This window comes from Hypanus sabinus, chromosome 2 (genome assembly GCF_030144855.1).
Source record: "Hypanus sabinus isolate sHypSab1 chromosome 2, sHypSab1.hap1, whole genome shotgun sequence".
Taxonomy (NCBI): Eukaryota; Metazoa; Chordata; class Chondrichthyes; order Myliobatiformes; family Dasyatidae; genus Hypanus; species Hypanus sabinus.
In genome coordinates, this window is record NC_082707.1 from 52,399,918 (window position 1) to 52,421,345 (window position 21,428).

General features: G+C 42.3%; 2 protein-coding genes across 5 annotated transcripts in view; one reads left to right on the top strand and one right to left on the bottom strand.

Moving 5' to 3' along the window:
- LOC132378770 (mitofusin-1-like) overlaps positions 1-5,999 on the bottom strand; it is a 123,912-nt gene extending 117,913 nt beyond the window's left edge. The window contains exon 1 of the mRNA XM_059945939.1: positions 5,842-5,999. The gene's annotated coding sequence lies outside the window, so the exon portion shown is untranslated. The remainder of the gene's footprint in view (positions 1-5,841) is intronic.
- Positions 6,000-6,172: 173 nt separating this feature from the next.
- zmat3 (zinc finger, matrin-type 3) overlaps positions 6,173-21,428 on the top strand; it is a 117,959-nt gene continuing 102,703 nt past the window's right edge. For 3 of the 4 annotated variants that reach the window (XM_059946017.1, XM_059946003.1, XM_059946012.1), the window contains exon 1: positions 6,173-6,246. In XM_059946017.1, the coding sequence (XP_059802000.1) occupies positions 6,207-6,246 (40 nt within the window). In that variant the 5' untranslated portion in view covers positions 6,173-6,206. Of the gene's footprint in view, positions 6,356-21,428 lie in introns of all 4 variants that reach the window. The other variant, XM_059946027.1, reaches the window with a different exon arrangement.

Below are 21,428 nucleotides of genomic sequence, written 5' to 3' on the forward strand. Positions count from 1 at the left end.
AGAGTGATGATGATAATATCTTGAAGGATAACAGAATTTTCAGTGCTTTAAAATAATAACTGTTACTATTAAAAAAAGCTGTATTTTATTCATTTAATTTTCAGTGTTTTAAAAGTCATTTCAATAAATAGCTAAATACCATGGGACTTCAAAGACAGATATTTTGTTGTAATGCATTTGTTCATTTTCAATTGAAATTAAAGCACATGTTTTCTACATATCCCATGATATTTTATTTTCTCTTATGAGGTGTATTGCCAAAACACTCCGTCCATCTGCTCCTGGTCCGGCCCCCCTGTCAAATTTTAGAACCCTTTGTGGCCCACAAGTCAAAAAGTTTGCCCACCCCTGCCGTAGACGGTTGGGTTCCAAGCATCCGGGATCTTATTATGGCCTGATGGTCTGTTCCTCAGGTAAACCAGCGCATTCACATCAACTTTGGGACAGTAAACTTTGTCCTCCTGCCAGGCAATGAGTTCGGCCACCTTCTATTCAGAGTATTCTTTTGCTCTGGCTTGCGCATCCCTCTGTCGGCTCTGGTGTACAGCTAGGTTGGAGTGTTCCCTTGCATTGGACCACTTACATCATTAGTACCAGCTTCCCAAGCTCGAATCTGCTTAACCCTACAGCTGTTAAGACCAGAGGTAACCAGTGCCAGGTCAAGAGCAGTGTTGCGATTGATCAAACTACAGATCGCCACAGACCCATCAAACTCTGCATCTTCTGAGACAGGCTCAGGGTCCCTGCAAATGGCAGCCTAGAGAGAGCGTCAGTCACGGTATTGCTCTGACCCAGACGATACTGGACATTGAAGTCAAACCCTGACAGCTGTGAGATCCATCTCTGCTCCAGTGCGCCCAATTTGGCAGTTTTCAAGTGTGATAGGGGGTTATTGTCAGTGATTACAGACCCAACAGGTATGTGCTCAGTATCTTTTCCCAATACTCGGACTACTGTTCTTTTTGCAGTAGTGTGCATCTGCATTTTCTGGAAAGCATCTTTCCGATCAGAATCCAGCTTCCTTCCTAGGGCAGTGTCAAACTCTGCTTAGACGAGTTGCCTAACCGGCTGATAATGTTCATGCCTACAATACATGGGAGAGGTGGTTCGGTGCCAACAGGATCCCTAACTACCAGAAAGCCACAATTCGGTATCTTCATGCCCATTGCTTGAACCTCTAGCTCTAGATACCCAAGGTAAGGAATATCAAGACCATTTGCAGTTGTTAGCCTAAGCCAGCCAGCAGTGGACAACATATCCTTATCCTCTCCATTCAAGTGTTCGCGAAAGAACTGCTTGGTCAGGGTGCTTACTTGATGACCTGTGTCCAACAGACAACTGACCGCAACACCCGATATTTCAAGTCCAGCAACTGGACATGTTCCTATGGCGCGTTTCAGCAACTGGTCACGGGATAGCGGTACATCCTCCGTCACTATGAGGTTCCGCCAAATTGCCTGACTCCCAACATCTTGAGGGCAGGAGGATGCAGACTCCACTTCCCTTGCACCCCGGTTCTGTGGGCAATTCTTGGCCAAATGCCCTCCCACCCGACACTTGAAACATATTGGTTGCCCATCTTCTGTGAACCTAGGCTGTAAATTACGTCTGCTGCTAGTAGCGTGTGGAAAATCCCTCTGTACAGTTTTTATTGCTTGAGTCAATTCACAAAGGGCTTTGCCCTGCTCTGCAACTACTTGAAGGACGTCATATAGTGTGACAGGCTCAGATCCCTGAGCTTTAACAATTGAGCACTGTGCCTGGCTACTGCTATACTCTGACTTTCCAGACTTTGTATTTCCCAGAGAGAGGCGAGCCACAGACGAGCCTCCTCTCTCACTTCTATCATTGAGGACTCAGGGTGGTTCCGCACAAATCTGTGGAGCTCCCTTCTGAGGGAAGGATCCCTGATCCCCTCCATAAATTGATCTCTTAGTACCACCCTCTTATTGGTCACAGCATCAGGGGAGTGCTTCAGTATCAAGTTAAGAGCTTGGGCTAGGGCATGTGAAAACTCTCTTACATCTTCACCCTCTAGCTGTTTGTGACTGTAGAAGCTATGCCACAGCTGGGGTGCCCTACGCTTGCCTCTAAATGCTTCCCTGAGATAGGTGAACAAGTCATCAGCCCAGTCTACCCAGCATCACTGCGCATACGTGCTTCCTCTAAGGCTGCACCCCTGAGCAGGGACATGATGAAGTCATACTGATCCTGATCAGACTGATTTCTACTATGAAGTGCACATTGTACTTCTTCAATAAAGTCATCAACAGACCTCCCATCTTTCTCAACATCCCCTGTAAATGGAAAAATGTGTCTTTCCCTTGGGACATATACATAGGACCTTTTGCTTAATTTATCTATGGTTGCCATGGCTTCATCATACCTACTATGTAATTCCCTAAATTTTGCTCATTCAAATCAAGTTCAACTGATTTGTCCTCTGAGTGTGACACAGTAAAAGCTCAAGTCTTTAAAGTTTTCACAACAAGCCTGCTAAAGGAGTTGCTGCCGTCCTTTGCTGCAAACGCAATGGCTTCACGGCCCGCCGTTCCCTGATGTCCCAGCCCAGTCCTGAGGCTCCACTGCGCTCTCCACGAGGCAACAGGCGCTCTCTCCTTCCGCCCGATGGGAACACGGTCCTGTCTTCACCACTACCATATTAGTTATTGTACATTATACTGCATAAAACAATCAGACACCCTCTAAACTGGCTTGGAATTACCACTCCTGGTACCAAATGTTGTAGCCTGGGGAAAAGTACGCACTCAGGACAACAAATACTTTTTTGGGTTTTAATTCCTTTATCGGTTTTAGATATTTTAGTGCCAGAAGAGGGTCTTAAAGCAAAACAAACAACTTTACAATCAGGTCCTGCCATTATAATCTCCGTTTAACCTTCGATCCACACACTTGTGTATCGACCAATTGTGTATGCAGTATAAAAATACAAAGAAAACCGCACAAAACTAATACAGTACTAATACGGTCATGGCAATTCTACTGGGCTGGTGAGGAACTTCGCAAGCTACGCTATCTAGCGTCGAGTTCTTTACTCGTGAAAATCTTCCCTCACCAAACCCAGTACCTCTGGAAGGTGGGGGAGCTCGATTCCAATGCCCCACCAGCTTCTGCAGCAGAAAACAAAATGGTCTCCCCACTATCCCACACTTGCATAATGACATCACCATCTCCACTTAAAGGCACAGACAACTATTCTAGCATTACCCGGATGAATGCCTAAGTACACTTTTAACGATACTGAGTAAGATTCAACGGTCACCCAGTTACACTTGTGTAATGCCCTGGTTCATATTTTTACAGTTCCCTTGGTGCTACATTTAAACCAGGCATCACTTACTGTGATCACACCATTGACGCACCAGTGTGCTGAGAAAATTCAAGCAATGGTGGATGCCCCAAGGCCAAAGGTCGTGTCACAGTTGCAGTCCTTTTTAGGATTTGTCAATTACAATAATAGGTTCCTGCCAAGCCTGGCTACTGTGGCCCCCTTGAACTCATTATTACAGATTGGAAAAAAATGGCAATGGACAAAGCAGTGTGAGGTAGCTTTCCAAAAGGTAAAGGAAATGGTAACATCAGACACTATATTCACACATTATTATCCACATTGTCCAGTGAAACTTGCCATGCATTGTTTTGGATGGCAACACATCCCGAAGAAAGGTGTCCAGAGCAGTCACAACCTCTTCCTACAGTCCCAGAGTCAACTCGTACAACCATCATGGAGGAGGCCCCAGAACCTGATATTCTTTCACAGCCACAGTTTCTCCTATCAAACAGAGTAAGCCCCCTCCCCCCTCACCCATAACAGGAAGGATGTTATCCTACAAGTGTATGAAATCCTCTGTAGCGATTAAATGCTGTGGATGTCTATATAGTAATTGTATTATATAGTATACTGTATATATATATATATACACTAGTTGACATGGATTCTATATTGAGCTGGAGTTTAGAGCTAAACAGGGGGAACGTTGTGTATTCAATATATTAGTAACATTTCAGTAATATTATAAATTATCATCATCATTATGTGCTTCGTCACAATGTGGACAATCATCGTCTCCATGACCATAATTATTCTTGGCAAATTTTCTACAGAAGTGGTTTGCCTTCTTCTGGCAGTGTCTTTACAAGGTGGGTGACTCCAACCATTGTTAATAATTTTCAGAGATTGCCTAGCTTCCGTGGTTGCACAGCCAGGACTTGAGATATGCACCAGCTGCTCATGCTCATATGACCTTTATCTCTTGTTTCCATGGCTTCACATGACCCTGATCAGGGCGCCAAGCAGGTACTATACCTTGCCCGAAGGTGATGTGCAGGCCAGTGGAGGGAAAGAGATCCTCACACTTCCTTTGGTAGAGATGTATCTCCCTCCTGCCACCAAAAATATTATAAAAATACTAGTTGATTAAGCATTTTTTGTTGTTTGTATAATTCATTACTGATTATATGTAATGGCATACATCATTGCACCACCACATCATAAGTGTAGTGCCTTGCTCAATGTTAAAGCAAAACTAAGACCTGCATTCCCAGCTCACTGTTTCCTTTCAATTAGTTTTATGTTTTGGAGTTAAAAACATAACAACTTATATACTCATCTACTTAAGTGACCTCTGTACCTTCCTCTGCAACTGGATCCTCAACTTCCTCACCAGAAGACCACAGTCTGTGCAGATCGGAATAAAACATCTCCACCTCACTGATAATCAACACTGGTGCATCTGAAGGATGTGTGTTAACCCACTGCTCTACTCTCTCTACACCCATGACTATGCGGCTAGGCACAGCTCAAATGGCACCTATAAATTTGCTGATGACACAACTACTGTTAGCAGAATTTCAGATGGTGACAAGAAGGCATACAGCAGCAAGGTAAATCAGCTAGTTAATGGGTGTCACAACAACAACCTTGCACTCAATGTCAGGAAGACCAAAGAATTTATTGTGGACTTCAGAAAAGATAACACGAGGGAACACACAGCAGTCCTCATCGAGGGATCAGAAGTGGAAAGAGTGAGCAATTTTAAGTTCCTGGGTGTCAACATCTCAGAGGATCTATCCTGAGTTGGAGATATTGATGCAGTTACAAAGAAGGCAAGACAGCAGCTGCAATTTATTAGGAGTTTTAGGAGATTTGGTACCTCACCAAAGACACTGCAAATTTCTACAGATATACTGTGGAGAACATTCTAACTGTCTGCATTGGTGTCTGTTATGGGGGTGGGGGTGGGGGTGGGGGTGGAGAACTACTGCAAAGGGACCAGAAAAAGATGTAGAAAGTTGTAAAATTAGTTAGCTCCATCATGGGTACTAGCCTCTGTAGTATCCAGGTCAGCTTCAAAGAGCAGTGCCTCAGAAAGTTGGGGTCCATCATTAAGGGCCTCCTCCACCCAGAACATGCCCTCTTCTCATTGCTACCATCTGGAAGGAGTTACGTGAGCTTCAAGGCACACACTCAGCGATTCGGGAATAGCTTCTTCCCTTCCGCCATCAGATCTCTGAATGGCCATTGAACCCATGAACACTACCTCACTGCCTTTTTTGCACTACGTATTTATATTTATTCACACATCTTACTGTAAGTCAGTTCTTTTGTTATAATACGGTGTAATTTAGTGATGCTGCATAATAAATTTCACAACACATGCCGCTGATAGTAAACCTGATTCTTTCCATTTTAAGAGCTCAGTAAACATATAAATAGCGCCCCCACCAATGTTTTCCTAAATCAATCAGTTGAAAGCAACTTCAATTGCAAACTTTGATTTATAAATGGCAAATTTTGATTTATAAATGGAAGTGATGTACCTTAAACTGGGTGCGCCAGTGATTTCGGTAATGGTTCATTGGCTGACAGCTCTCTGCATCCACTCGCTCAGAGGTGCAGCGAAACGCCAGTAGCTGCCGTCAACAGCGGCTCAGGTGTGCCGGCTCTTGCGGAGCAGATGCTGTGGAGAATCCGCCGTGTGACACAGCCGCCGAGCCCGACCACCGGTACACCCACCCCGACCCTCCCCAGGCCGCGCATCGGTGCGACGCTGCTTCACCATAGCAACCGCGAGTGGCCGGAGCCCGGCGCGCGCTCGTGCCTCGAGCCCACACAAACGCGTCGGAACGATCGGCGTCGCGGAGGGAGGGAGCGTGTGCGGACGTTCGGCCAGGGACTACCCATCATGCCTCGGCCGGCCCAGCATTACCACCATGGCTCGGGGGGTAAGTGGCAACGCAGTTACTGTTGAATATCACCTCAGTCTGCCGCAGCTCTACTCCACTTGGGCGGCTTGGCTGTCATAGATTGCTGTCCTCACCTCCGCTGTTCGTGGTAAGGCAGACTGTTCAAGTCGGCATTTTGGAAAAATAGGGCTTCAGACTTTTGCCGGTTATGAACGATGCTGATAGTCTCTTTGAAGCTGTAAACAATTTGTCCGAGGGCGGTACAGGGGGAAGACTGGGGAAAATGGCGATAGGTATAACAGTGTGTTTGGTATCACCAACATAACTGCATAGATTAGAAGCCGCGGCTGATATTGACAGAAATTTCAGAGGTTTAAGGTCAGCAGAAAAAATATAAATATATTGCATATTGTCATTGAATGACTAAGATCTTAGAATGTTCATATCTGCCCCGTTAACTTTAATGATGCACGAAAGATTATATGACTGCAGATACTTTTTATAGTATGAAACTAGTTATTAGAAATACTTTTTGAAAATTCTAATGGACTTTACCTGTTATTTATTTGTGTATTGATTCTGAGTTAAAGTCTTGGCAGGTGCCAGTTTTTTTTCCCCATCACTAAGAGAATTCCAATGTATAAATGACGTGAGACTTATTTCCTTTGTTTTTTTGGAGCAAAAGCACTATGTAAATTTTAAGGAGAAGTTGAAGGATACTAATTGTTTCATTGTAACAGTGTAAGCTCAAGGAATTTCATTTTACATGTGGCCATTAACCATGCCATCGAAATGCAGCATTGTTTAACTAATTTTGGAGGCTTTTTGTTTATTTTACTTGTTTAGAAATTATTTTTTTTGAAAACATAAAAAATAGGAGCAGGAGAGATCACCCTGGCCCATCAAGTCTGTTGGCCATGAACTGAGCTCCACCTACTTGCCTTTTCCCCATAACCCTTATTTCCCCTACTATGCAAAAAGTCGAACTGTGTCTTAAATATAGTAACCTTTACTGCTTCCAAAGCTTCACTCCTCTCTGGGAAATGCATTTCTTCCTCATCTGTCCTAAACCTACTGCCCCAAATATTGAAGCTATGTTTTCGAGTTCAAGGTAATTATATCACCATATACTACCTTGAGATTCATTTTCTTGAGGGCATTTACAGTAAATACAAAGGAACAAATCAATGAAAACTACACGCAACCAATGTGCAAAAGACAACAAATTGTGCAAATACAAAAAAGGAAAAAAAATAAATGAGTAATAAATATAGAGAATATAAGTTTCAGATTCCTTGAAAATGAATCTATAGATTGTGGAATCAGTTCAGTTTTGGGGAGAGTGATGTTCTCCCCTCTGGTTCAAGTCTGATAGTTGAGGGGTAATAACTGTTCCTGAACCTGGTGGCGTGGGTCCTGATGGCAGCAGTAAGAAGAGAGCGTGGCCAGGATGGTGGATGCTGCTTTCCTGCAGTAGCACTCGTGCTCATTGGTATGGAGGGCTTAACGGGTGATGGGCTGTATTCATTACTTTTTGTAGACACTTTGGTTCAAGGCCTTGGTGTTTCCATACTAGGCTAGTCAGTATACTTTTCACTATGCATCTATAGAAGTATGTCAAAGTTTTAGATGACAAACCAAATCTTTACCAACTTCTGAGGAAGTAGAGGCATTGCCATGCCTTCTTTGAAATGGCACTTTCATGCTGGGCTCAGAACAGATCCTCTGAAATGATAATGCCAAGGAATTTAAAGTTACTGACCTTTTCCACCTCTGACTATCTGATGAGGACTGGCTCATGGACCTCTGGTCTTCTCCTCCCATAGTCAATAATCAGCTCTTTGGCTTTGCTGACATTGAGTGAGAAGATGTTTTTGTGGGAGTATTTAGCCAGCCTGGTGGAAACAACTTTCCTGCCTCCATTTTGTCTCTTCCTTTTATAATTTTGTATGTTTCTATAAGATCCCCCTCTCATTATTCTGAATTGCAGTGAGTATAGTCCAAAGTGACTCAATCTCTCCTCATAGGCTAACCCCTCATCTCTGGAATCGACTGGTAAACCGCTTCCAAAGCCGGTATATCTTTCCTTAAGTAAGATCAGAACTACATTCAGTACTCCAGATGCAACATCACCAGTTCCCTGTGCAGTTGTAATGTAACCTCCCATAACCTTCAATCCTTCTAGCAATGAAGGCCAACATTCCATTTGCTGCCTTGATAAACTTGCACCTGCAAAACAACCTTTTGCAATTCATGCACAAGCACTCTCAAGTTCCCTTGCACAACAGCGTCTTTCACCATTCAGATAAAAATCTGATCTTTTATTTTCCTTCCAAAGTGGATAACCTTGCACTTACTAACATTGTACTCCATCTGCCAGACCCTTTCCCACTTACTTAACTTACTTATATCTCTCTGCATACTCTCCACATCCTCTGCGCAATTTGCTTTTCCACTCAATTCAGTGTCATTATACTTCAATATGCCGCACACACAAAATGCTGGAGGAACTCAACAGGCCAGGCGGCATCCATGGAAAAGAGTACAGTTAATGTTTTGGGCCAAGATCCTTCAGCAGGATTGGAGAAAAAAAGATGAGGGGTAGAGTTAAAAGGTGGGAGGAGGGGAAGGAGAAACCCAAGATGATAGGTGAAACTGGGAGGGGGAGGGGTGAAATAAAGAGCTGGGAAATTGGTGAAAAAGAGACAGGCTGAAGAGAGGGAGTCTGATAGTAGAGGACAGAAGACCATGGAAGAAAGAAAAGGGGGGAGTAGCACCAATGAGGGAGGCAATGGGCAGGCAAGGAAATAAGGTAAGAGAGGAACCCTATCCCTGGTAGGGTGGCGGGAGTTTGGGGTGAGAGGAGATATGCCATCCCCTTCTCACAATTTCTTCGTCTTCGCAGCATCTGCTCTTAGCATGAAGCTTTTCATTCAAGAACAAAGGAGATGACCTTCTTCAGAGAAGGGGGCTTTCCTTCTTCCACCATCAACGCTGCCCTCAACCGCATCTCTTCCATTTCATACCTGTCTGCTGTCATCCTGTCCTCCCACCACCTTACCAGGGATAATGTTCCTCTTGTCCTCACCTATCACCCCACTAATCTCTGTGTCCAGCACATAATTCTCTGCAACTTCCACCATCTCCAATGGGATCTCACCTCCAAGCACATCTTCCCCTCCCCCCTCACTTTCTGCTTTCAACAGGGATTGCTCCCTATGTGACTCACTTGTCAATTGTCCCTCCCCACTGATCTCCCTCTTGGCACTTATCCTTGCAAGCAGAACAAGTGCTACACTTGCCCTACACCTCTTCCCTCATTACCATTCAGGACCCCAAACAGTCCTTCCAAGTGAGGCGACACTTCACCTGTGAGTCTTTTGGGGTCATCTACTGTGTCCGGTGCTCCTGTTCTGGCCTTCTGTATTGCAGTGAGACCTGATATAGAATGGGAGACTGTTTTTCTCATCACCTACTCTCTGCCAGAAAATGTAGGACCTCCCAGTGTCCACCCATTTTAATTCCACTTCCCATTCCCATTCCGATTTGCCTATCCAAGGCCTTCTCTACTGTCACGATGAGGCCACACTCAGGTTAGAGGAACAGCACCTTATATTCTGTCTAGGTAGCCTCCAACCTGATGGCATGGACATCGATTTCTCAATACTTCTGGTAGTGGCACCTACCCCTCTCCTTCACCATTCCCCATTCCCTTTTCCCTCTCACCTTATCTCCTTGCCTCCATGGCCTCCCTCTGGTGCTCCTTCCCCTTTCTTTCTTCCATGGCCTTCTGTCCTTTCCAATCAGATTTCCCTTTCTCCAGCCCTGTATCTGTTTCACCAATCAACTCCCCAGCTCTTACTTCACCCCTCCTCCTCCTGGTTTCATCTATCACCTTGTGATTCTGCTTCCCTTCTCCCCCCCCTTTTAACTTTACCCCTCTTTTTTTTTCTCATTCTCATTTTTCTCATTAGAAGGGTCTTGGCCTGAAATGTCAACTACTCTTTTCCATAGATTCTGCCTGGCCTGCTGAGTTCCTCCAGCATTTTGTGTGTGTTACTTGATATGCAGATTTTCTCTTATTTGTGATTAAATATGCTACACTTGGTTCCCTCTTCCAAATCATCAATGTATACCCTGAACAGTTGAGTACTCAGAAACACACACACAAAATGCTGGTGGAACGCAGCAGGCCAGGCAGCATCTACAGGAAGAAGCACAGTTGACATTTTGGGCTGAGACCCTTCGGCAGATTTCCCCATGTTTGAATACTCAGAAACTCTGATTTATCCCAACACTCTGCTTTCTATTCGTTAATCAACCCTCTATATATGCTAATACATTACTCCCAACTCTATGCATCCTTATCTTACAGATTTTTTTTATGCAGCACCTGATCAAAGGTCTTCTGGAAATCCAAGTGTACGACATCTACCTGTTTACTCCCCTCTATCTATTGTGCTCTTCATATCCTGAATAACTCCCATATGTTTGTTCAACAAGACCTTCCTTTCCCGAACCCATGCTTCTATCCAGATATATTGCTATTTCTTCCTTGATTATAGCTTCAAACCTTTTCCTGATACCTGGCATTAAGCTAACTGGCACAAAATTACTTGCTTTCGGCCAACATCCCTTCTTAAACAGTGGCATGGCATTGCTGTCTTCTAATCTGCTGGGATCAGAGAATTTTGGTAAATGATCACAGAAGTCACTACTCGAGTTTCGACTGTTTCTTTCAGTACTCTAGAGTGTATTGTGTCAAGGCCAGAAGACTTGACTACCTTTAGGCCCTTGAGTTTGCTCGGCACTTTTTCATTAGTAATAGCAATTGTATTGAGGTTCTCACTGGCCATCAGATCAATAACATCTCTTTGGCATATTAAAGATCCCCTAATCATGAAAGCTGATACAAAATAGTCATTCAAAGCCTCAGCCATTTCCACATTAACCAACTGTAAGTCCCCTTTTTCATCTTTAGCTACCCTTTTCTCCTTTATATGATCATAGAAACATAGTAAAAGTCTTTAGTGCTAATTTATTTTCATAATATATCTCCCTTTTCCTTATTGCTTTTTTGCTCTTTAAAGTTTTCCCCAATCTTCTAGTTTCCCACTTTTCTTAGCAACTTTGTATGCATGAGTTTTTAGTTTGATGTTTTTATTTTTGTTAGTTATCCAGGGCTGGTTCTCCCCACCGTTACTGTCTGCACTTATAAATGTGATATACAGTGGTGCTAGAAAGTTTTGGAACCCCGTAGAATTTTCTCAATTTTTGCATAAATATGACCTAAAATGTGATCAGATCTTCACGTAAGTCCTAAAGCTAGATAAAGAGGACTCAATTAAGTAAGAAAAAAACATTATACTTGTTCATTTATTTATTGAGAAAAATTATCCACCAGCGGAAACAACCTCTCCACATCCACTCCATCAAGGTCTTTCAACAGAGACTCAACCTACAAATTAACCTTCCAGGAATCCTGCATGAGGGCTCCCATTTACACCTCAGAATTTTGAATTTTCTCTCCATTTTGAAAATAGTCTACCATTTTACTTCTACCAAAGTGCAAGACTGTACATTTCCTGGCACTGCATTCCATCTGCCGCTGCTCTGACCATTCTCCTAATTGGTCTAAGTCTTTCTGTAGCCTCTCTACTTCCTCAAAACTACCTGCACCTACACACATCTTCATATCGTCCACAAACTTGGATACAAAGCCATCGATTGAAAATCAGAATCAGGTTTATTATCACTGGCATGTGATGTGAAATTTGTTAACTTAGCAGCAGCAGTTCAATGCAATACATAATCTAGAAGAGAAAAATAAAATAAAAGTAATAAATAAACAAGTAAATCAATTACAGGATACATATATTGAATATATATTAAAAACTTGCAAAAAAACAGAAACACTGTGTATTAAAAAAAGTGAAGTTGTGTCCAAGGATTCAATGCCCTTTAAGGAATCGGATGGCAGAGGGGAAGAAGCTGTTCCTGAATCAGTGACTGTTTGCCTTCAGGCTTCTGTACCTCCTACCTGATGGTAACAGTGAGAAAAGGACATGCCCTGGGTGCTGGGGGTCCTTAATAATGGACGCTGCCTTTCTGAGATTCTGTCATCCAAATCATTGACGTATAACTTAAAAAGCAGTCCCAACACAGACCCCTGTAGAATACCACTGGTTACCGATAGCCAACTGGAAAAGGTTCCCTTTATCTCCACTGTTTGCCTCCTGACAATCAGCCATTGCTTTATCAATGCTAGTATCTTTCCTATAATACTATGGGCTCTTAACTTGTTAAGCAGCCTCATGTGTGGCACCTTGTCAAAGGCCTTCTGATAATCCAAATACACAACTTTGTCTATCCTGCATATTATTTCTTCGAAGAATTCCAACAGATTTATCAGCCAAGATTTTCCCTTGAGGAAATGATACTGACTGTGGCTTATTTACTTGGTGTGCCTCCAAGTACCCTGAAACCACATCCTTAGCAATCAACTCCAACATCTTCCTAACCACTGAGGTCAGACAAACTGGCCTACAGTTTCCTTTCTTCTGCATTTCACCCTTCCTGAAGTGTGGTGTGATATTTGCAATTTTCCAGTCCTCTGGAACCATGCCGGGATCAATTGATTCTTGAAAGATCAATACTAATGCCTCCACAATCTCTTCAGCCACCTCTTTTAGAACCCTGGCATGTATACCATCTGATCCAGGTGACTTGCCTACCTTCAGACCTTTCAGTTTCACAAGAACCTTCTCTGTAGTAATGGCACATTCACACATTTCTGACCCCTGACATTCTTGAACTTCAGGTAAACTACTAGTGTCCTCCACAGTGAAGACTGATGCAAAATACTTAATTCGTTCACCATTTCTTTGTACCCCATTTCTACCTGTCCAGCATAATTTTCCAGTCGTCCAATATCTATTCTTGCCTCTTTTACACTGTGTATCTGAAGAAACTTTTGGTATCCTCTTTAATATTATTGGCTAGCTTTACCTTCATATTCCATCTTTTCCTTTTTTTAGGACTTTTTTTGAAGTTTCTTCTGTTGGTTTTTAAAAGTATCCTAATCCTTTCACTTACAACTATTTTTTGCTGTTATATGTCCCCTCTAACTTTTATGTTAGCTTTGACTTCTGTTTTCAGGTACGCTTGTATCATCTGTCTTTAGAATGCTTCTTCCTCTTTGGGATACGTACATCCTGGGCTCTGAGAAATCTCAGCCATTGCTGCTCTGCCTTCATCGCTGCCAGTGTTCTTTTCCAATCAATTCTGGCCAACCTTTCTCATGCCTCTGTAATTTGCTTTACTCATTGTAATACTGATACATTTGACTTTAGTTTCTCCTTCTCAAATTGCAGGATTAATTCTATCATGTTACGATCATGGTCTCCCCAAGAGCTCCTTTACCATAAGCTCTCTAATCAATTCCAGTTCATTACACAATACCCATTCCAGAATAGCTGATCTAATGAGCTCAACTATGAACTGCTCTAAAAAGCCATCACATAGCCTTACTACAAAAATTCCTCTTTGGGAATTCAGCACCAACTTGGATTTTCCCTAAATCTATGTGCATATTGAAATCCCTTATGACTATCATCATGTTGCCCTTTTGGCATGCATTTTGTATAGCCATATAACAATTACAGCACAGAAACAGGCCATCTGGGCCCTTCTAGTCCGTGCCGAACGCTTACTCTCGCCTAGTCCCACATACCTGCACTCATCCCATAACCCTCCATTCCTTTCCTGTCCATATACCTGTCCAATTTTTTTTAAATGACAATATTGAACCTGCCTCTACCACTTCTACTGGAAGCTCGTTCCACACAGCTACCACTCTCTGAGTAAAGAAGTTCCCCCTTGTGTTACCCCTAAACTTTTGCTTCTTAACTCTCAACTCATGTCCTCTTGTTTGAATCTCCCCTACTCTCAATGGAAAAAGCCTATCCACGTCAACTCTACCTATCATAATTTTAAATACCTCTATCAATTCCCCCCTCAATCTTCTATGCTCCAAAGAATAAAGACCTAACTTGTTCAACCTTATCCTGTAACTTTGATGCTGAAACCCAGGTAACATTCTAATAAATCTCCTCTGTACTCTCTCTATTTTGTTGACATCTTTCCTAAAATTGGGTGACCAGAACTGTACACAATACTCCAAGTTTGGCCTCACCAATGCCTTGTACAATTTTAACATTACATCCCAACTCCTAAACTCAATACTCTGATTTATAAAGGCCAGCATACCAAAAGCTTTCTTCACCACCCCATCCACATGAGATTCCACCTTCAGGGAACTATGCATCATTATTCCTAGATCACTCTGTTCTACTGCATTCTTCAATGCTCTACCATTTACCATGTATGTCCTATTTTGATTAGTTCTACCAAAATGTAGCACCTCACACTTATCAGCATTAAACTCCATCTGCCATTGTTCAGCCCACTCTTCTAACTGGCCTAAACTTCTGTGCAAGCTTTGAAAACCTGCTTCATTATCCACAATGCCAGCTATTTTAGTATCATCTGCATACTTACTAATCCAATTTACCACCCCATCATCCAGATCATTAATGTATATGACGAACAACATTGGACCCAGTACAGATCCCTGAGGCACACCACTAGTCACCAGCCTCCAACCTGACAAACAGTTATCCACCACTACTCTCTGGCATCTCCCATCCAGCCACTGTTGAATCCATTTTACTACTTCAATATTAATACCTAACGATTGAACCTTCCTAACTAACCTTCCGTGTGGAACCTTGTCAAAGGCCTTACTGAAGTCCATATAGACAACATCCACTGCTTCACCCTCGTCAACTTTCCTAGTAACCTCCTCAAAAAATTCAGTAAGATTTGTCAAACATGACCTTCCAAGCACAACTCCATGTTGACTGTTCTTAATCAGACCCTGTCTATCCAGATAATTATATATACCATCTCTAAGAATACTTTCCATTAATTTACCCACCACTGACGTCAAATTGACAGGCCTATAATTGCTAGGTTTACTCTTAGAACCCTTTTTAAACAATGGAACCACATGAGTAATACAACAATCCTCCGGCACCATCCCTATCTCTAATGACATTTGAAATATTTCTGTCAGAACCCCTGCAATTTCTACACTACCTTCCCTCAAGGTCCTAGGGAATATCCTGTCAGGACCCAGAGATTTATCCACTTTTATATTCTTTAAAAGTGCCAGTACTTCCTCTTCTTTAATCATCATAGTTTCCATAACTTTCCTACTTGTTTCCCTTACCTTACACAATTCAATATCCTTCTTAGTGAATACCGAAGAAAAGAAATTGTTCAAAATCTCCCCCATCTCTTTTGGCTCTGCACATAGCTGTCCACTCTCATTCTCTAAGGGTCCAATTTTATCCCTCACTATCCTTTTGCTATTAATATAACTGTAGAAACCCTTTAGATTTATTTTCACCTTACTTGCCAAAGCAACCTCATATCATCTTTTAGCTCTTCTAATTTCTTTCTTAAGATTCCTTTTACATTCTTTATATTCCTTGTGCACCTCATTTACTCCATTCTGCCTATATTTATTGTAGATCTCCCTCTTTTTCTGAACCAAGTTTCCAATATCCCTTGAAAACCATGGCTCTCTCAAACTTTTAACCTTTCCTTCCAACCTAACAGGAACATAAAGATTCTGTACCCTCAAAATTTCACCTTTAAATGACCTCCATTTCTCTATTACATCCTTCCCATAAAATAAATTGTCCCAATGCACTCCTTCTAAATCCTTTCGCATCTCCTCCAAGTTAACCTTTCTCCAATCAAAAATCTCAACCCTGGGTCCAGTCCTATCCTTCTCCATAATTAAATTGAAACTAATGGCATTGTTATCACTGGACCGGAAGTGCTCCCAACATATACCTCCGTACCTGACCTATCTCATTCCTTAACAGGAGATCCAGCACTGCCCCATCTTTAGTTGGTACCTGTACGTATTGTTGCAAAAACTATCCTGCACACATTTTACAAAATCCAATTCATCCAACCCTTTTACAGAATGGGCTTCCCAGTCTATGTGTGGAAAATGAACATCTCCCACAATCACAACCTTGTGCTTACTACAAATATCTGCTATCTCCTTACAAATTTGCTCCTCCAATTCTCGCTCCCATTAAGTGGTCTATAATACACCCCTATAAGTGTTACTACACCTTTCACATACCACAATTCCACCCAAATAGTCTCCCTAGATGGGCCCTCTAATCTATCCTGCCAAAGCACTGCTGTAATATTTTCTCTGACAAGCAATGCAACACCTCCCCCTCTTGCCCCTCTGATTATGTCACACCTGGTGCAGCAAAATCCAGGAATATTTAGATGTCAATCACACCCCTCCTGCAACCATGTTTCACTGATAGCTACAACATCATATTTCCAGGTATCAATCCGTGCTCTAAGCTCATCCACCTTTTTTACAGTGCTCCTAGCTTTAAAATAGATACATTTAAGAAACTCTCCACCTCTTATTCTCTGTTTATTCCTAACGGTGCAAACAACTTTATTATCTTTTTCTTCCTTCTCCCCTACATCTTCGGTCAGAGTGCTCCTTCTTCTCTGTCACCTGGCTATCCTCCCTCACACACTGTCTACTAGCTTTCTCTATTTGTGAACTAACTTCCTCTCTCCTAGTCTCTTCAATTTGATTCCCACCCCCCAACCATTCTAGTTTAAAGTCTCCCCAGTAGCCTTCGCAAATTTCCCTGCCTGGATATTGTACCCCCTAGGATTCAAGTGCAACCCATCCTTCTTGTACAGGTCACACCTGTCCCAAAAGAGATCCCAATGATCCAGAAACTTGAATCCCCACCCCCTCCTCCAATCCCTCAGCCATGCATTTATCCTCCAACTCATTCCATTCCTACTCTCACTGTTGCCATGGCACAGGCAATAATCCTGAGATTACTACCTTTGCGGTCCTTCTTCTCAACTCCCTTCTTAACTCCCTATATTCTCCTTTCAGGACCTCTTCCCTTTTCCTACCTATATGTACCACAACCTCTGGCTCCTCACCCTCCCACTTAAGGATATCTTGGACGCGATCAGGAACATCCGGACCCTGGCACCAGGGAGGCAAACTACCATCCGGGCCTCCTGACTACGTCCACAGAATCGCCTATCTGACCCCCTAACTATCGAGTCCCCTACTGATCTACAGGGCTGGACTCTGTGCCTCTGAGTCACGGCCTCTGTTGCTTGCCCCAGGTAGGCTGTCTTCCCCCCCCCCCCCCCACCAACAGTACCCAAATAGGAGTACTTATTGTCAAGGGGATACAGCCACTGGGGTACTCTCTAGTACCTGACTCTTCCCCTTCCCCTTCCTAACCGTGACTCACTTGTCTGCCTCCCATGGCCCTGGTGTGACCACCTGCCTGTAACTCCTGTTTATCAGCTCCTCACTCTCCCTGCCAGACGAAGGTCATTGAGCTGCAGCTCCAGTTCCCTAACACATTCTCTTAGGAGCTGCAGCTCAGCGCACCTGGTACAGATGTGGACGTCCGGGAGGCTAGGAGACTCCAGGACCTGTTGTATCTCCTGTTGTAAGTTGTAGATGACATCCTCACTACTGTTTGGTGGTCTATATATAACGCCATCGTGCTCTATTTACCCCTGCTGTTCCTTACCTCTAGCCAGAATGATTCAACACAAAATGAAATCGAATCATTAGAAAGAGGTGACATAGGCTCAGTGGGTGTGTTCAACTTGCCAGAAAAATCATATACATCTAATAATTCGTTATTTGAATATAGAAACCAAATCTTGTTTGCTGGCTGTTGTCTCCTTTAGCGAAGAGTAGATGTGTGATTTCAAGTGAGCATGGAATTGAAATTCTTTGAGATCAGACATAAAAATAAAGCTCTTTAGGTGGAGGAGGAAAAGTCCTCAACAAAACTGAACAAAGTTCAACAAAAGTGAATGCAGGCTCACTTTTAACATTTAAGAAAAACTTGGACAGGTGCATGGATGAGAGGGGTTTGGAGGGATATGGTCTAGGTGCAGGTCAGTAGGACTAGGTCGAAAAATGGTTCTACACAGCCAAGAAGGGCCAAAAGGCCTGTTTCTGTGCTGTAATGTCCTATGGTTCCATTACATGTATTAGAAAAAGTGTGTGAACCTTTGCTTTCAATAACTAGTGTGACCCCCTTGTACAGCAGTAACTTCAACTAAACATTTTAGTAACTGTTGATCAGTCCTGCACGTTGGCATGGGAGAATTTTAGGTCGTTCCTCCTTATAAAACTGCTTCAACTCTGGGATGTTGTTGGGCTTCCTTGCATGAACAACTTGCTTCAGGTCCTTCCACAGCACTTTTATAGGTTTAAGGTCAGCACTTTGACTCGGCCATTCCAAAACACAAATTTTCTTCTTTTTAAACCATTCTGTTGTTGATTTACTCTTGTCTCTTGGATCATTGTCTTGCTGCACTATCCAACTTCTATTAAACTTCAGGTGATAGATTGCTACTCTGACATTCTCCTGTAAAATGTTTTGATACATTTTTGAATTCATTGTTCTGTCAACAGTTGGAAGCTGCCCAGGCCCTGATGCAGCAAAGCAGCTCCAAACCACGATGCTCCTTCCGCCATGCTTTACAATTGGGATGAGGTTTTGGTGTTGGTGTGCAGTACCTTTTTACCACCAAACATAGCAATGTGCATTTCTGCCAAGAAGTTCAACTTTTGTCACACCTGTCCACAGAATATTGTTCCAGAACTGTTGTAGAACTTCCAGGTGGTCTCTTGCAAACTTGAGACCTGCAGCAATGTTTTTGTTTGGAGAGTGATTGTTTTCTCTGTGGTGTACTTCCATGAACACCATCCTTGTTCAGTGTTTTTCTTAGTGGACTCATGTAAGTTCTAGAGATTTCTGCAGGTCTTTGCTGTTACCCTTGAGTTCTTTTTCACCTCCTTCAGCATTTCACATTGTACTCTTGGTGTGATCTTTGTAGGATGCCCACTCCTAGGGAGAGTAGCAACAGTACTGAGTTTCTTCTATTTGTTGAACTTTATTGAACAAACACATTATCGACAAACAAGCATCGGATATCAGCCCACAGTTCACTGCACAGTGGTAAATAGCTATATTAACAATACTGGGGGTAGAAGAGAATAGGAGCAAGAGAAAAAAGAAACAAAGAGCACATACATACAATTACATACAAACACAAACATACACATGATCTACATACTTTACATCACCCCTAAATGTAGATTTACATCTATTTTAAATAAAATCACAGTCTGATGCACCATCAATAACTCTCTCTGAGATGTGAAGTCGAGATATCGGCTTTTATTGACTGGAAGAAAGAACAAGCAGTAGTTGACCACCATACTACATCCTGGAGACTGAGGGCCGGCTGAGGCCTCAATCGCCTTTATACCGGGGTCTGTGGGAGGAGCCACAGGAGCAGTCAGCAGGGGGCGTGTCCAGACAGGTATATGTAGTTCACCACACAGTCCTAAGTAGGTCAACTGAAGTCCTACATTTTACCAGGCCCCTGTATGGGCCTTTCACTGTGCCAGGTACACTATAACAGAGTTCCATCTTTCCAAGTAAGAGTCCATTTTCAGTTGTAAACTTGCAGTGGTATTTTCCACATAGTTCATTTCTTTCGGTCTCTGTATCCATTGTTCCAAAGTGGGTGGGTGAGATTTAAGCCAGTTGACAGTTAACGTTTTATGAGCAGTCAGAATCAAGACTCTTAACATGTATAGTTTATTCTTCTCTAATGCAGATTGCGGGAGGCTGCCTAAAATTAAATGACTAGGTTCAAAGGGTATACTTATATCTAAAATCCTTCTTATTTCCTCAGTGACCTTGTACCAAAATTCCCTTAATTTGGGACAGTCCCAAAATATATGTGCAAAATCTCCCACAACCTTTCCAGCAAAGTCTGCTTTTTTTTCTCCTGCATATAATGATATAACTAACAGGGTTTTAAAGTACCTCATCCTTATTTTCCATGCAAATTCCCTTCAATTGGGACTATTCAAGCATTTATGCCATGACTGCCAAGACCTCTCCCACTCTTCCTCTTCTATTATGGTATTTACCTCCAATTCCCATTCACATTTAACATCAAATGTGTTATCCATTGTATCTAGGTGTATTTTTTTATATATACAAGATACAATTTTCTGGGATTGCATTCTACCCATGATGATCTCTATCCAAAATTTTTCCAAGTTATTTAGTTGTATTTTAAGATTGTTCCATTCTTTGTGTGATGTAAAGTAAATGTCTGATTTGGAGGAATTTATAAAAGTCATTTGATACAAGGTCGAATTCAGTTTGGAGTTAGGAGAAAGATTTGAGCGCCTCACCATCAAATATTTGGTCCACAAGAAGCAGGTCTCTTTGTGCCCACCTGTTAAAACCAGAATCCAGTCTTGCTGGAATAAAATCTGAAATGAATGCAATTCTGGTTGCCCTTGATATATAGTCCTTGGAAGATCTAATTTTTTCCTGACTCTATCCCATACTTTCAATGTATAGTTAACCAATTCATTCTGAGTCTCAACATTCTTCCATACATTTGGATTTAAAAAGGGAAGAGCTGCTAAAGATAATTAACCAATTGAATTTGTGAACCCATCTTGAATCCACGTCTTCTCTGATCCATGACACAATTGCTCTTAATTGGCCAGCCCAATAATAGGTCTTTAAATGAGGTAAAGCGAAACCTCCCTGTTTAACACTTTTAACACTGTTAAACACTTTTAGTCTCACCCTGGGCCTCTTTTTCTGCCATATAAACCTAGTGATGAGTCTATCCAACATTTTAAAAGTAGATATAGTAGATAGAATTATAGGTAGAACACTGAAAAGAAAAAAGAAACCTGGGCAAAATATTCATCCTGATCACTTCTACTCTACCTATCAGTGATAAAGGAAGCATCTCCTCACTTGATTAATAAGTTTTAACATAATTGGCTGCAAAGAGCTTGGAGGAACTATGAAGTAAACTAACCCCCAAATATCTAAAGCCCTGTTTTGGCCAACAAAAAAATTACTTCTTCATCCAGCTGGCTTGGCCAGGTCCCTATAATCATCATAACTTTAGATTGCACTTTGTTAACTTAGTATTCAGAGACCTCTCCATAGCTTCTCAAACATTGCATAAGCGAGGGAACTGATGAAAGAGGATTCTTTATAAAG